The following is a 17,581-nucleotide window of genomic DNA, read 5'->3' as shown; positions in this document are numbered from 1 at the left end:
CATACAATTTGTTTTCAAGCTGAAGTCGGTAGACAATATTTCAATCAAAGAACTTAGTTATTACAGTAGAGTGCATTCAATTTACTTACTGAAATATGTGAACAAAAAAAATGAAGAAATTAAACTTTTAGAAATTAATGAAAAATGGCAGTTATGTTTTAATGTTTGTTAAAATGTAGTGATCAACTGTGTTGACATTGCAAAGGCCATAAGAAAGATTTGAAAACTCACTTTACCAAGACAAAAAAGGATTTTTTAAAATAAAGTACTCCACGATTTATATACTGTAGCTATGTTTTCCACATTTGAATCCCTCCCTGCAAGCCTCTTTCTTATTGTCCTTTGCCACTGTATAGTCAGCATTTTAGAAAAATATGTCTTAGACAAACCTCTGTTATAAGCTTAGCATGGAGCCGTATAAAATCTATTATGAAACAGTAACTGAACAATTTAAAAATGCCATCCCAGTTGAATTTTCTCTTGCTAATGACAATTCCTGACACTGTGAATATTTCCAAGACTTATCCTGAAGTTCTCTTGAGAACAGCTAAAACGGCCTTGCAAGCCTATAGGTTGCTAAGACATCTTAGCGGTACAAATAAACTTTCTAATTTAAGCCAAATCAATCATTAAATGCTCCTCACTCCCACTACTTTAGCTATTTTGCAATTTTAGAGTTCTGGGGTTAAAAATCACAGGTTTTGTTTGAGACCAACAAACTCTGAGTTTTTGTCCACAGTTAAATACTGGTTTTGTGTTCAATTTTAACCAAATATTAAATATATTATGCGAGCCTAAATTTAGTAAATAACAAAAAGACATATAAAATTTGGAGCAGATTTGGATTAAAAATTCCAAAAATGTAACCAATATGCTTTGTACATTGAGGGCAAAATTTTCAGCCCTTCCATTTATCTTCAATTTCTACATGCGAATCTGCAAAATTATGCATAAATATATATGTGCCCATAATTTTCATGCGCAAACACTTTAATTTAATTTCCTAATGTTTATGTCACACACCTAATTTGATCATCATGTGTTATAATAAATAACTAGCACGATATTTATCTTCAAAGAGCTTAAAGTACATTTTGGGCTTGTGGACATGATGAGTTTTTGGGATTCATGAAAATGTTAGACTAACAGGTGCTATATATGTTTAACAATAAACAATTCAAGATGTGTTCATTATCAAAGGAAAAAGACAGGATGTAATGTACAGAGATAGTGAGGGAGGAGAGAGAGATCTGCTACTGGATTTATAGAGAGACAAGGTGGCTGAGGTAATATCTTTTATTGGACCAACTTCTGTTGGTGAGAGAGACAAGCTTTCGAGCTACACAGAGATCTGCCTCAGGTCTGGAAGCCCAGCTCTGTGTAACTCAAAATCTAGTAAAAAGCAACAGAGGGTCCTGTGGCACCTTTGAGACTAACAGAAGTATTGGGAGCATAAGCTTTCGTGGGTAAGAACCTCACTTCTTCAGATGCAAGTAATGGAAATCTCTAGAGGCAGGTATAAATCAGTGTGGAGATAACGAGGTTAGTTCAATCAGGGAGGGTGAGGTGCTCTGCGAGCAGTTGAGGTGTGAACACCAAGGGAGGAGAAACTGCTTCTATAGTTGGATAGCCATTCACAGTCTTTGTTTAATCCTGATCTGATGGTGTCAAATTTGCAAATGAACTGGAACTCAGCAGTTTCTCTTTGGAGTCTGGTCCTGAAGTTTTTTTGCTGTAAGATGGCTACCTTTACATCTGCTATTGTGTGGCCAGGGAGGTTGAAGTGTTCTCCTACAGGTTTTTGTATATTGCCATTCCTGATATCTGACTTGTGTCCATTTATCCTCTTGCGTAGTGACTGTCCAGTTTGGCCAATGTACATAGCAGTCCTATCTCGGGGACTCTCCTTTTGCCCCAGCACCCCCACAAACATGATACAGTTCTGTGGTGATCTGGAAGCCTACTTTCGCCGCCTCCGACTCAAGGAATACTTTCAAGATAACACTGAACAGCGCACTGATACACAGATACCCTCCCACCAACAACACAGGAAGAAGAACTCCACATGGACTCCTCCTGAGGGTCGAAATGACAGTCTGGACCTATACACAGAATGCTTCCGCCGACGTGCACAGGCAGAAATTGTGGAAAAACAACATCGCTTGCCTCATAACCTAAGTCGTGCAGAACGCAATGCCATCCACAGCCTCAGAAACCACCCTGACATTATCATCAAAGAGGCTGATAAAGGAGGTGCTGTTGTCATCATGAACAGGTCTGACTACCAGAAGGAGGCTGCCAGACAACTCTCCAATACCAAATTCTACAGGCCACTTTCTTCAGATCCCACTGAGGAATACACTAAGAAACTGCACCATCTACTCAGGACACTCCCTACACTAACACAGGAACAAATCAACATACCCTTAGAGCCCCGACCGGGGTTATTCTATCTACTACCTAAGATCCACAAACCAGGAAATCTTGGACGCCCCATCATCTCGGGCATTGGCACTCTCACTGAAGGACTGTCTGGATATGTGGACTCCCTACTCAGACCCTACGCCACCAGCACTCCCAGCTATCTCCGTGACACCACAGATTTCCTGAGAAAACTACAATGCATTGGTGACTTCCCAGAAAACACCATCCTAGCCACCATGGATGTAGAGGCTCTCTACACAAACATCCCACATACAGATGGAATACAAGCTGTCAGGAACAGTATCCCTGATGATGACACAGCACAACTTATTGCTGAGCTCTGTGACTTTATCCTCACGCACAATTATTTCAAATTTGGTGACAATATATACCTCCAGACCAGTGGCACCGCTATGGGCACCCGCATGGCCCCACAATATGCCAACATTTTTATGGCTGACCTGGAACAACGCTTCCTCAGCTCTCGTCCACTCATGCCCCTTCTCTACCTACGCTATATTGATGACATCTTCATCATCTGGACCCATGGGAAGGAGACCCTGGAAGAATTCCACCATGCTTTCAACAGCTTCCACCCCACCATCAACCTCAGCCTGGACCAATCTACACGGGAGGTCCACTTCCTAGACACCACCGTACAAATAAGCGATGGCTACATTAACACCACCCTATACCGAAAACCCACCGACTGCTACGCCTACCTTCATGCCTCCAGCTTCCACCCCGGTCACACCACACGATCCATTGTCTACAGCCAAGCACTGAGGTACAATTGCATCTGCTCCAATCCCTCAGACAGAGACCAACACCTACAAGATCTCCACCAAGCATTCTCAAAACTACGATAACCACACAAGGAAATAAAGAAACAAATCAACAGAGCCAGACGTGTACCCAGAAGCCTCCTGCTATAAGACAGGCCCAGAAGAGAAACCAACAGAACTCCACTGGCCATCACCTACAGTCCTCAGCTTAAACCTCTCCAACGCATCATCAGTGATCTACAACCCATCCTGGACAATGATCCCTCACTTTCACAGACCTTGGGAGGCAGGCCAGTCCTCGCCCACAGACAACCTGCCAACCTTAAGCATATTCTCACCAGCAACCACGCACCGCACCATAACAACTCTAACTCAGGAACCAAGCCATGCAACAAACCTCGATGCCAACTCTGCCCACATATCTATACCAGCAACACCATCACAGGACCTAACCAGATCAGCTACAACATCACCGGCTCATTCACCTGCACGTCCACCAATGTTATATATGCCATCATATGCCAGCAATGCCCCTCTGCTATGTACATTGGCCAAACTGGACAGTCACTACGCAAGAGGATAAATGGACACAAGTCAGATATCAGGAATGGCAATATACAAAAACCTGTAGGAGAACACTTCAACCTCCCTGGCCACACAATAGCAGATGTAAAGGTAGCCATCTTACAGCAAAAAAACTTCAGGACCAGACTCCAAAGAGAAACTGCTGCGCTCCAGTTCATTTGCAAATTTGACACCATCAGATCAGGATTAAACAAAGACTGTGAATGGCTATCCAACTATAGAAGCAGTTTCTCCTCCCTTGGTGTTCACACCTCAACTGCTAGCAGAGCACCTCACCCTCCCTGATTGAACTAACCTCGTTATCTCCACACTGATTTATACCTGCCTCTAGAGATTTCCATTACTTGCATCTGAAGAAGTGAGGTTCTTACCCACGAAAGCTTATGCTCCCAATACTTCTGTTAGTCTCAAAGGTGCCACAGGATCCTCTGTTGCTTTTTACAGATTCAGACTAACACGGCTACCCCTCTGATACTCAAAATCTAGTCTCTCTCTCACCTACAGAAGTTGGTCCAATAAAAGATATTACCTCATCCACCTTGTCTTTCTAATACCCTGGGCCTGACACAGCTACAACATCACTGTATATTAGATTTATAGTTGATTTCCTATGCTTCCTTTTCCCTCTTCCATTTGTCACCTATTACTTTGAAAATGGCCAAAGTCATAGGCCATCCATCATTGCCACTTCCATTGCCTATGTTTATAACTCTCTCTACAGTACAGCTGATCTCTGCCATGCCAATTGGTATCTCTGGAAATAAATAATTCTTCGAGATGGCTTGGGCTAATGGTTAGGGAATTGGACTGGGAGATCTATGTTCTAATCTTGGTTCTGCCATGCAAATACTCTGCCTCAGTTTCCGCATATGTAAGACAGAAACAATTATGCTTTACTCTCCTTTGTAAAGTACTTGGAGATATACGGATGGAAAACATTATGCAATAACTAATTATAAGAACTAGATAATACTTAGTACTGCCAGGAGTGCAGGGGACTGGACTAGATGACCTCTCAATGTCCCTTCCAGTCCTACGATTCTATGATTATTATAGTAGTCTCAAGGAGGGATGGGCAAAGCTTAAAAATAACCAATTCTGATAATCACCCAAAATTTAAATGGTTATCTGGATCATCGAGTGCTTTTCAGTTTGCAAAACCAGTTAGTAATCTCAGAAGAACTGGCAATACTGTAAGAGCAGCCTTTCCCATGATATTTCAGCACCTCCTGTTCTGTCCAGAGACAGAGACACACAAAAATAAAAAAGAGAAGTAGGGGGAAAGAAAGGTTAATCTAACTTTTTAGAACCTTAACAAAGATTTAATTTTAGTTTTTTCTTTGAGTCAACTTTTGATTTATCCAAATTGATTCATTTATCCCTGTTCACAGTAACCTCCCAGAAATGCACTCTCCAAAGTAATTATTCATTGTCATAAAAACCAGAGCAAAGTAGTATGAAGCCGTAAGAGCATCTCAAATTTTCTTTAAACTCAAACATTTTTCTTTTCAGAAACCATTGTACCAGCAACTCTCAGTTTTTCCTTCCTCATTTATTATTACAAGGATATTTTCATAAAAACCAAACTCCTTGTTTCTTCAGACTTCATATAATCTGCTTCTTACGTATTTTTATTTACAGAGTCCTAGTGTGCTAAGGCCTTTATTTCCCACCTCTAATCATAATAATGATTGTGGGGCAGCATGACATGGTTGATGCAGGAGAACTTGTCAGAAGCTTCACTCCTAGAAAGTAATTTAAGGCATTTATCCATACTTTACTGTGATCTCCTTGCTCTACAAACAATATACCAGATGGGTATAATAGCTGGGCACTCAAAATGTCAGGCACTCAAAAAGATCTTTAAAGACTCTAAACTACTTTCATTTATTCATGTGGAGAAACCTTATTTTGAAAAAGGACCACCATATCACTAGTTCCTGAACCAACTGCTGAGACCAACTCCAAGAGAAACTTGAAATAGCAAACCCCACCACTTACAAAACGCTTGATGCAATTATGTCCAGTAATCTAGAGTTAAATAGAAAGCTTGAGTAGAACTATGTTTTTTCTGCAACAAAATGAGCATAAAATTGTTGCACGTTAGTGAAGAAACAGGAGAACAGAGGTAACATAGAACATAAGAACGACCATACTGTGTCAGACCAAAGGTCCATCTAGCCCAGTATCCTGTCTTCCCACAAAGGCCAATGCCAGGTGCTTCAGAGGGAATGAACAGAACAGGTAATCATCAAGTGATCCATCCCATTGCCCATTCCCAGCTTCTGGCAAACAGAGGCTAGGGACACCATCCCTGCCCATCCTGGCTAATAGCCATTGATGGACCTATTCTCCATGAATTTATTTAGTTTTTTTTTTTTAACACTGTTAGTGTCTTGACCTTCACAACACAGAGGTTAATTTTAAGCTCCTGAAGAGGACCTCATGCTATTGTGAGAAAATCAATGTCCCCTGAAAATCATTTGAGGCAAAAGAAAATTAGGATTCTTTGTTTATTTCTCTCACATTTAAAGAGTTTCTGGGGGTCTTCATTTTCATAACTGTTTGGCCACGGCTGGGGAAATTATACTATTATGAGTGAGAGAGTCCATTGTTCTTTTTCCCAGAAACCACTTCCAGGGTCACTACTTCCCATATTGGTATTCAAAATAATAAGTACAATAAAGGAGTCAGCATTAAACAAATATCAATATTTGCTAACAGTTACTTCAGTGGCATCTGGGATACCACAATATCACCCCATTCAGAAAAGAAAAGAACTGCAGTATTTCATATATCATTTTGTGGTAAAGCCATCAGTAAATATTTATTTTTAAAAGGAGACCACAGTACTTAGAACTAATTTAGAGCTTTTCCTATTCAAATTACTTGATATACTGTGATTGCAATCCGATTCTTTGTCTGAGCAGACTTCAGATTGACCTTCAACATTGCTTTAGTCTTAAAGTGTAAGCAATGAGAATTAGAGCGCTGAATTTTCTGTCTTTCATTCTACTGCCCATTATATGTCATATACTGTCTGGTAATAAAACAGAATTATTTGATAGTCCAGAAACACTCCTTCTGTTGAGTCCTGTTGAAGCAAAAGTAGGTGTTTTAACTTTGCAGAAGTACATTAAATAAGCCCCTGATTGTGATAACAAACAATCGTGATTCACAAACATATGATAGGTATCAGAGGGATAGCCGTGTTAGTCTGGATCTGTAAAAAGCAACAGAGAGTCCTGTGGCAGCTTTAAGACTAACAGATGTATTGGAGCATAAGCTTTCGTGGGTGAATACCCACTTCATCAGACGCATGTTACATGCGTCTGACGAAGTGGGTATTCACCCACGAAAGCTTATGCTCCAAACATATGATAGTGGGCAAGATTCTCTGGCTTGCTCCAGAGGCACAAAGGTAGCAGAGACTGTCTGCAACTTCCCTGCTAGTAATAAAAAACAACACAGTTAGCTTATACAACTCCAAGTATGGCATCGTATATTGAGGTGTGATTGTACTGGGAAACAGAGAAAATATAAGTACAAACAAAATTGAATCTAATATTGTAGAATGATTTCCAAAGATTCACATGAAGTGTCAGAGTCTATAAAATGGACAACTTCTACAATACAGATAAGATATATTCAAAAATTATAATTTCACATCTTAAAACCCAGAAATGCTCTGGCTAAATGTGTGATGACTGGGAACAATGACTAATCCTGACCTGCATTATTCCTACTATTCCAACAGTGGAATTCTTTAAAGCAAAACTGCCATTTGTGACAAATTGTGACAAGGAAAAATATCCACCTGGAGAAGAAAGAGACCACTTAACTCATGGTTAGAACACAGGTCTCTAGAGGTCTGAGTCCACTACATCAAACTACTTTGAATCTAACCCAAAACAATTAACTAGAAACACAATTGTGATTTCCCATATGAATTTCTTAAAAAGTAGATGTCAAAGGCATATTGCAATTTGTTTGCACTTGTTTTATGATAGCTTAAATATGAAGATGTTTCTGCTAAGGCATTTTTCATTTTTAAGAATATTGACAAATTACAAATCATAATTATAGAAATGCTGTTATTCAGTACATAAAATATATACAGTAGCCTTTAAAGCCTTTACTATGACAACCAGTATGAATAGAAATTGATGGAGCCTCCCTGCCCCCCAGTCTTTTTCTACTTAGGCCTAGTACAATACCTTGAAGTCTCTGTAATGAGAGCTTTCCATCCCTGCCCCACGAAACCTTTACCTACAAAGCTAATTTATTCTCAGGTAAGAACATAATTCTGCTCCTATACCCTCTTATTTTAGGACTGCTCATGAGTTGCAATTGCCAATCATCCCATATTACGTGGGGATGCTTCTGTTGTGGACTATCTACTAAAGCAGAGGTGGGCAAACTACGGCCTGCGGGCCACATCTGGCCTGCGGGACCCTCCTGCCCAGCCCCTAAGCTCTTGGCCTGGGAGGCTAGCCCCGGCCCCTCCCCCGTTGTTCCCCCTTCCCCGCAGCTTCAGCTCGCTCTGCCGCCGGGCATAATGCTCTGGGCGGCGGGGCTGTGAGCTCCTGGGGCAGCGCAGCTGCAGAGCCCAGCTTGACCTGGTCTCTGTGCTGCGTGGTGGCGGTGGCGCGGCCCGGCTCCAGCTGGGCAGTGCGGCTGTAGTGGCACCAGCCACCGGTGTTCCAGGCAGCGCGGTAAGGGGGCACGCAGCAGGGGGGTTGGATAGAGGGCAGGGGAGTTCAGGGTGGTGGTCAGGGTGGTTGGGGGGGGGGAATAGGGGGTTAAATGGCGGCAGGAGTTCCAGGGGGGCAGTCAGGAAGTAGGGGGGGTTGGATGGGGCGGCAGGGGGCAGTCAGGGGCAGGGTTTCCAGGGGCAGTCAGGGGACAGGGAGAAGGGGTGGTTGGATGGGGCAGGGGTCCCAGGGAGCTGACAGGAATGAGAGGAGGGGTTGGATGGGGCGGCGGGGGTCTGGGGGCGGTCAGGGGACAGGGGTGTGTGGACAGGGCAGGGATCCCGGGGGGGCCGTCAGGGAACAGGGGAGGCTGGATGGGGCAGGGATCCCGGGGGGGCCGTCAGGGAACAGGGGAGGTTGGATGGGGCAGGGATCCCGGGGAGGGGGGAGGAAAGGGGGGTTGATAGGAGGTGGGGGCCGGGCCACGACCCCCTCCCCTAACCGGCCTTCCATACAATTTACGAAACCCGACAAGGCCCTCAGGCCAAAAAGTTTGCCCACCCCTGTACTAAAGACTTTAAAGACCATTACAATTATTTCACATGGGACTTCAAACTGGATTTGAACAATGAATGGCCTTACAAGTGAAATAAGAGTTATTTAAAAATGAAGCCACTCAGCCCCTAGATTATCCATTTCTGCATTATTAATCACTCCCTAATCAATGCAAATAGTGAGTATGCCATGGATTTTGAATAATACCATCTTTGGATAGCATAATAGCCATCATGGCCGACATTACCACAGCCTGTCATCTACTACTCAGCATGTAAGCTGAATCCATATCTTCCCACCAAATCTGCAGTTTTCTTATCACCAAATAAGATGACATACAAGTTTCACCCATTATTTCCATGTTAGGAATCAATAATAAAATACTTAAAACACACCTTTAGTACTAGTTATTAGCATATCAGAGAGGTCATAACAAAAACCTGTAGGTTTTTTGGGTATTTTTTGGTTTGTTTGTTTTTAAAGAAAGTTATTGGTAGTGGGAGTCTGATCCAAAACATAAAAATCAAATACAGAAAATAAACTCCAGCCAAGTTAAGGATTTTATAGGACTAATTCATTTTTGTAGGACAATTCTATATTAGATGTTTTAAAAATTAATCAACTGATTAATCATGTGTTATTACATCACTTAAAATATCAAATGCTATGCAAATATGAAGTAATAATACTAAACAACACATCTGCACAAAAATGTGCTTTTTGGTACTTATATCTATTTTTCTTTTTTAATGATGGAGTTGAGAGTAGAGTGAGATAGGTATCTAGATGTAGGTTCTCTCACTTTTCACCCCATCAGTCCTGATTGGGATGGCCAGTGAAGCAGTTCCAGATACTATTCGGTCTAAATGGAGATCTTAGAGTGTCCACCATCAGGCATTCATTTTGTTTCTCTTTACTCTCCATATTACTTTGTCCCTGCTTCCTCATAAGAGCTAGAAATGAATCTAAGGAAGACTATAATTTGCACTGGTTTACACTTCTTTCTGGCCCCTTTAGAGACTCAAACATGCTCCTGAATCTAGATCTCCTGGTGTGAGCTAATATCTAAAAAAGGCTTTTTTTGCTTTTCCTATGCCCACAAAATTATGGAAAGTAGCTGTATGAGTGCAATGAAAGTTATCATGGTAGATTAAAAGTTTCATGTCACTGTACCACTAATTTTTCTACAGATATATTTATTTAATGCAGTGGTTCTTGACATTTTCCATATTATGACCCCATGTTATAACAGAAAAACTTGCCCCAATCTAGCTATAAAGAAAGGGAAGGTGGTCATCACTCCACGTTGGACCTATGACCACCCGCACAGGTGCTGCAACCAGAGGCTGAAAAGCACAGATTAATATATTTTGCATGTGTGAATTTGTATTGTGCTAGGAAATGTTTCTTATGCGCATCACCGTTTTCTGAGTTAATTTGGTTTACTCTATTAGCTTTTAAAGTTATTTGCATTTCATTTAAACACTAGTGTTGCTCCTAATGGTCGTTGCTTACAAAACTTTTTAATAGAACTCTCTGTGTGAAATATTAGATACAACGATAAATCCCATTTGAGTAGAAAACAATAGCTGTGACTGCAATGTCAAATGCTTTGATGAAAAAAATCTACTGAATTTCACTAGCTTTATTTCCAATTCCCACAGAGTTCACATTTCTATGGTGCTAAGTTGACCACAAAGGTAATTTTGCAAAGGTCCCACATTCAGAGGAATTAACCTTGTCTAAAACACTTAACTTCTCAATGATGAAAATGCATTCCTTCACAATTAACATCAAGAAATCATTTCCAACCTGATATTATTAATGGAAACCAGATGTTTAATTTTTTATTGATTTTGTTCCTGACTCCCCCTGAATTCTATGGGTTCTCTCTCTCTCTCTCTCTCTCACACACACACACGGCAGTATCAACCAACAAACGGTTGCAGTAGGCAATCTCCCAATCCATCCAGTATAATTTTCTAAGAGGACAGGAAGGAGAGCAGTTTGACATCACTTGCATTGTTATTTCTGAATAGCAGATACAATAGTGCACCCCAATAGTTTTTTCAAACTCTGTAAGGTAATCAAAAAACTCATCAACAAAATCCAAACTTTGACTCTCAGTGCACTTCTTTCACAGTTAACCATTTATGAAGCTTCCTGATGTGAAGAAATGAAAACATTTATCTTCTGAAATAATAAGTGTTTCAGAAATCTGCTGATGGTAAATTTCCATTTGTTAGCATAGTAAGAACACAGTGTGATTGATACATAATGACCATAAAGCATCACTAAGATTATAATTAACATTATTGAGATATGCACTCACAACTGAATTGTGCCTTTCAGGTTCTGGCTCACACAGGGCTGGATTAAGGCAGGGGCTTTAGGGGCTGCAGCCCAGGGCCCCGGGTCAAGGAGGACTCCGCAAAAATAAATCACAGGCAGCAGTCAACTCTGGGCCGCTAAAAGTCACATGGCGGAGCGGGGCACTCAGGCAGGCTGCCTCCATGCTGTGGCCCCATGCTGCTCCTGGAAGCGCCAGCTGCTAGCACATCTCTGCAGCCCCTGGCTGGGAGGCAGCTCCACACACTGCCCCTGCCCCCAGCACTGTCCCTGTAGCTCCCATTGGCCTGTTCCCGGCCAATGGGAGCTACAGGGATGGTGCTTGCGGGTGCGGGCAGCGCATGGAATCACACTGTCCCCCCTCCTCCCAGGGGCTGCAGGACTTGCTAGCAGCCAGCCGCTTCCTGGAGCAGCGTGGTGTCGTCGCCTGCGGTAAGTGCCTCCCCGCCAGAACCTGCATCTCGCACCCCTCCTCTACCCCAACCCCCTGCCCCAGTTCAAAATCCCCCTCTTGCACCTGCACCCTCTCCTGCACCCAATCCCCTGCTCCAACGCCCTCCTTGTATACAGGGGCCCCACAAAATCTAAAAGCCCCGGGCCCACAGGAGAGTTAATCCAGCTCTGGGCTCAATCCAAGGGCAGTGCAAAGATGCACAACTCTGGTGGTAGCTACCAGGTGCACAGGGGAAGCATGTCTCCTACTACACCACTCAATGAGTTGTGGCACATCATCCCTTCCTTAACGAGTCACTTTTGCTGCCTGGTGCAGGTGGGTGGGGATTGGCCATGGCCTGACGCTCTCCTTCCCCTTTTTAATAATCTTTGTGCTCAGAGAGTCCAAGGATTGCAAGGTTGACAGTTAACTTATGAATCTGCAGGAAGAGAAAAAGGTTTCTTTCTTCACTCCATGGACTTGTGTGAGGGTCAATCACAATCTGAAGATCTGTTAGGAGAAATTACTACTAGCATAAGTGAAAGAACATCAGTTTCACCAAGTTTCTTGAACCAGTTCTTTCCAGGGAATAGTATAACTTTCCCTTGTTTTAAGATTACCTTTGGTCATCAGCTCCATTCTGATTGCTGTTCAGGACAATCCTCCAAAGGTCTGAGGCTACAAGCTCCTTCTGATCATTCCCAAGGCTGATACTGGGCAGCTGCAGCTCACAAACTTTGCTTTCTGATAGACTGAATTCCCGGAATGCAATGAATGATTTCTGGAGCTCATCCCAGTACTCCAAGCTACAAGGAACCTGCGACATTAAAGAAATCTCAGTTACTCTGTACTTCTATACAAGTACACAAAACAGGTATCTACAGTACACCTTATAATGATAAAATTAAACTAAAATAATTGCCAAATGACCAAGAGAATTTTAAATTCTTATTATGTATCCCGTTCTACCTCCATATAGTTAAGTTACATTATTATTAGACCTTTCTATGAAGATGTTACTTAACACATCCTCTTATGTACTGGGAAAAGAAATAGTTATTTAGACTGTAGTGTATATGCATGACAAAGACAATACAAAAAATCCCATATTCACATTAGGTAGTCAAAAGATCCATTGGCTGTGACTATAGTATAGAGTACTCTACTCCTCAATAATATAGTGATCTTAATATATGGAGATATTCTATCTCCTAGAGCTGGAAGGGACCCTGAAAGGTCATTGAGTCTAGCCCCCTGCCTTCACTAGCAGAACCAAGTAATGATTTCTGCCCCAGATCCCTAAGTATCCTCCTCAAGGATTGAACTCACAACTCTGGGTTTAGCAGGCCAATACTCAAACCACTGAGCTATCCCTCCCCCCTTGCATCAGTCTCTTTGTATACATCTGCTGTCTCTTGTCTGATGCTTATAGTGTAAGCTCCGTGGTTCAGGTCCAACTGGTACACACAGACACCAGTATTCCCTTTGCTCCTGTCCCCCACATTCTTCTGCATGCCACGCCCCCTAAATTATTTCCTCTTGCCCTTGCTGTTGAGTAGTTCTGCTGCAACTAAGTTTTTTAAAGTGATTGTTTAGTATTAATGGTCTTTTTTGTAGGTTATTCGTCATAACTGAAAGTTTCTTCTTCAATAGGGGCTGAAAAACAGTGTTCTTCTATAGAAAATTTCACGAAGCATTGCTCTCTTTCAAAATGGCTACCATCTGCTCAATGGCAATGGCCATCTTCTCTAAAGGCAGCCTGGTTTCATTTCTATTGGGAACAATAGTAGGTGGTGGCCATTTTGAAAAAGGCCTCCTTTGCTAGGAGTAGCCTGCAAATTTCACTCCGATTGAGTTGAAAGCACAAGTTACCAGCATAAAGAAATTTACAAATGATACTACAGTCTGGATGTATTGTACAATGGGACCCAGAGAAGTCAGAAATACAGATAGATAGAAAACAATGACACGAGACTGATTTTGCAGAAATGCAAGCTAATATACAGCATAGTGAAAGGAATTTTTTTTGAAACATAGGTATTCAATAAGTGGAAGAAAGCTGGAAAACAGTAACTGCAAGACATAAAAATTAGATGAGCTTGTAACAGAATACGCAGTGAAAAAAGGCAATGCAATTTTAGACTGCATTAGTAGAGACTTAATATCAAAGGGTAGAAATCAATAGTTCCTTTTTAGGCCCCATTGTGATCTGAAAGTGTGTGCTTATTTTTCGGTCCCCATTAACAGAAACATATAGAAACTGGAGAGAATTCAGGAGAAGCCACAAAAATGACCAAAGGAATAGGGTGTGTGACTAATGAGGAAAAACACACTGTATACTGATGAAAATGAGAAAAAAAAGTTTTAACATTTGAAAAGCAACTCATCTGTATGCACAGTATTTTTCCTAACTTTATTTTAATATGTACCATACATAAGAAATGTAGTTTAGACAGATATATTAGGTTTCAAGATATCATTTATAGGTTATAAACTAAAAGGTCAAATATGCAGTTTATGTGATCTCCCTAAACTAACTACAGCTCATATGCTTTGGGACTGTCCCAAACTCTAAGCATATTGGGCTGAAGAATGCAAAAGACTTACTTGATTTAGAATCCTCTGTTCCTAAACATCTAGATTTATTCATTCTAGGGGGCTTATTGCTAATGCCTGATCTGGATAAATTTAAGGGATGATGGGTGCTCTGGGCAGCATTAGCTGCCAAAAACAATAGTTGTGAAAGACTGAAAATAGGCTATATCCCCAAAACTGAGTCACTGGCAGTGGGAATGAGTGAATTAGATGCACTAAAAATGCCCCATGTGTAAAATTAAATATGGTTCTTTTATCTTGAAATGTGTGAGTAACACTCTAGCTACGATACAAATAATTGTTACCTCTTAGAATGTGACCACTGTGATTTCCTCTAGAAAACTAGAGTAAACACCACAGCTACAAGGCCAGCCACTAGACTCCACTATTAAATAACAAACACACACAAGAACCCGCCATTCTTTATCTAGCACGCCTGCTGACAAAAGTTTCCTTTTTTTCCCTAGTTATCAAAAAGGTCTATGGCTGTGATCATGCTCATCATTAAAACAGAAAAAGAACACTGAGTATAGCTTTTATCTCCCAATCTCACTTGTTACCTGGAGTGCAGAGGTATTATTTAAGCACCTCTAGACTCAGACTGAACTCAGAATCCCTAAACTCAACTTTGCAAGATGGTTGCTATATATTTTAGTACACAAATACCGTACACAGAAGAGGCAGCAGCCTCCCTCCATGTAGGGATAGTGCAGTGCAGAGAAATACATGCACTGAAAGCTTCAATCTCTCTTTTGGTGACCTTTGAGAAAGAGTTAAAGAAGGGAACAGCTGGGTTACAGACTAATGTGTTCATCTGTTGCCCTCAGAGATGCAATTATGGCCTTTTATTTATGTACTGTTTCATTTTTTTTTGTTTGAAAAAAGGCTTCTAAAGATTAAATGTTCACTTCTTGAAGTGCTATCCCTCACATGGTGGGTGCTTCCCCTTGGAGATGAAGTCACTCTTGTTCCAGAAACAACTACTGTACAACAAAATGCACACAGAAGACAGGAAGCATGTGTGTGTTTTATTATCTCCTAACAGGGCCACCTAAGTGAAAGAGAGGCGGAATACAAAACAATCTTGTACTTTGTGTTAGACGCCAACCCATGCTGCGCTTTTAACCCAAGCTTCCTGCATGAATAACTGATTGCTCCATAATATGGCTATCCTGGTATTAGGATATTTTTCTGTTCTACAGCCAAGTGCCTTGAAAATACAACTCTCACTTTAGGTGAACTGAAGAAGTAGCAGAAGAAAAATAAAAACTTTTGTCCATATTACTATAGGAAAAAAGTTCTTGGCAATGTTACCCAGCAGTTTGTATTTTTAACTTTATTGTTAACAGTGATTTGCATCAAATTGCAAAAGCAATGTTAATTGAAAAGTATATTGTAGAGAAGGTGAATTCAAAAGAAAATTAAGGATAAACAGATATAAAAAATTAAACGTGCCTATGTACATTGCTAATAAATAATCTAAACTGACCTCTAGAACAACTCTACAATTTCAGAACATTTCAATACACACCTGCCAGACTAGCTTCCTATGCAACTGAGTGTTATGAACTGCGTGTTATGAGTACAGAGCAAGTTGCCTTCTAGGAGTTGGATAACATTTCTGACCTCCTTCTCAGGGGACTAAGATTATATCTCATCACTGTGGAAAATAACCTCTTCTGGCATATCTATGTTCTGGAAATTCACTCCATTAGACTTTTGATGTGGATCCAAATAAAAAATGGAGGTGATTCAAAGTCAGATACAGCATAACAATGTTTCAGTTTTTATATAATCCAATAAATTATAGCTGCACAAAGGAAATTATGTTATGCCTTTTTCAAATTTCTTTTGCATCTTTGTTATGTTGATTTTGTTACATTCACACTATTTTGCTATATCCTTAGACTTTGGGCACTGCTCAGTACTTAACATATAGTGATAAGCAGATACTTTCCAAACTTTCCAAAGTACTTAGAAATCTTTGGGTAAAAGGGGACTATACCTTTTTTTTTAAATAAAGAATAGCATCTCAGACCTTCTATCTATGTTAAATCAAATATATTTACAGTAGTCTACCACTGCTATTAGTTATGTGGTATTTATTCTACTTACACTTAAATCAGTACTACAGAATATAAAATAAACACCTCTCAATTATAATGCAGAGATATAAAAAAAAATCTTTTCTGAAAAAAAACCTGTTTTAAAAAAAATACCTAAATGCCTTTTAGCTGAGTTTGAAAAAAAGCTTCTATACATCTTCAACTAATAGAAGCCATAAAAAAACCCTTTGTAATATTGGAACCAGTTGAGAAACCACAAGTATTCAAATGCAGGAAATCATGATTTTATAACATTTTAATGTGATCTACTCTTGGGAAACAAAGTTAACCAAGCCCTATTTCTGTACAGGAAATATTCCACTGTACAGTTGTAATACACTGTGGTGAGGGGTACAGCTGCAAATTTTTCACCTGTAATGCCCCACTGGTATTGTGGCTTACTGCATTGCATCAAGATTGCCTTCCTGTCCGGAAAGCCCTCTAAGTACAAACAAGACTCTAAGCCCAGGTTTTATTTTCCCTTGGTATCAGAATATGGTAATTTAAGAGCCCTGAGAAATACTTTTTAACCTTTTAGAAGAAATATGTAGCATTCTCTTATTAAGGCCTATGTTTTGTGTTTTTTAAAAAAACATGTGACCAACTTATCTTATCAATTTATCAAGCTACCAAGTTCAGAGCAAATGCAGGTGTGCGTGATAGAAAGCAATCTGTCACAGACTGAGTTTTTTCTCATTAAAGAGAAATTAATCTAAACATACAAAATAGCTTTTGTTAAAGCAGAGACAGCAGAGCAGTACCAAGCTGTAGGTGAAAGGACTTCAGTAGGATCTTTTTTTTTTTTAAAAAAAAGAAAAGAAAAGAAAAGAAAGAAATATACATACTCTTAAGTAGAGAAACAGTTTCATATGTCATTCATCTTTACATTGAGTATACGTGGGGTCACTTCCTACTTGTAGATTTACAAAAAAAGTAGTAAGAAACGGTACAATGCTGTAGAATTTATTTGGATTCTTTTTGTCCAGTTTCTCTATTGAACCTTGCAAATACTCAGAAACAAGTTATCAAAAAAAGCTCTTGGTATATAACCTCATC

General features: G+C 40.5%; 1 protein-coding gene across 13 annotated transcripts in view; it reads right to left on the bottom strand.

Annotated features, from left to right (window-relative positions):
* The window catches only part of VPS13B (vacuolar protein sorting 13 homolog B), a 943,390-nt gene that overhangs the window by 89,247 nt on the left and 836,562 nt on the right, over positions 1–17,581 (bottom strand). For all 13 annotated transcript variants that reach the window (XR_010598024.1, XM_065582180.1, XM_065582178.1 and 10 more), the window contains one exon: positions 12,446–12,642. Coding sequence is in view for 12 of the 13 variants with exons in the window: in XM_065582180.1 (XP_065438252.1) it covers positions 12,446–12,642 (197 nt within the window). In the remaining variant the exon portion in view is untranslated. The remainder of the gene's footprint in view (positions 1–12,445; positions 12,643–17,581) is intronic.

The sequence above is a fragment of the Chrysemys picta genome, chromosome 2, assembly GCF_011386835.1.
Source record: "Chrysemys picta bellii isolate R12L10 chromosome 2, ASM1138683v2, whole genome shotgun sequence".
Classification (NCBI taxonomy): Eukaryota; Metazoa; Chordata; order Testudines; family Emydidae; genus Chrysemys; species Chrysemys picta.
The sequence above is the reverse complement of the archived record's forward strand: the minus strand, read 5'-3'. Positions and strand labels throughout refer to the sequence as shown.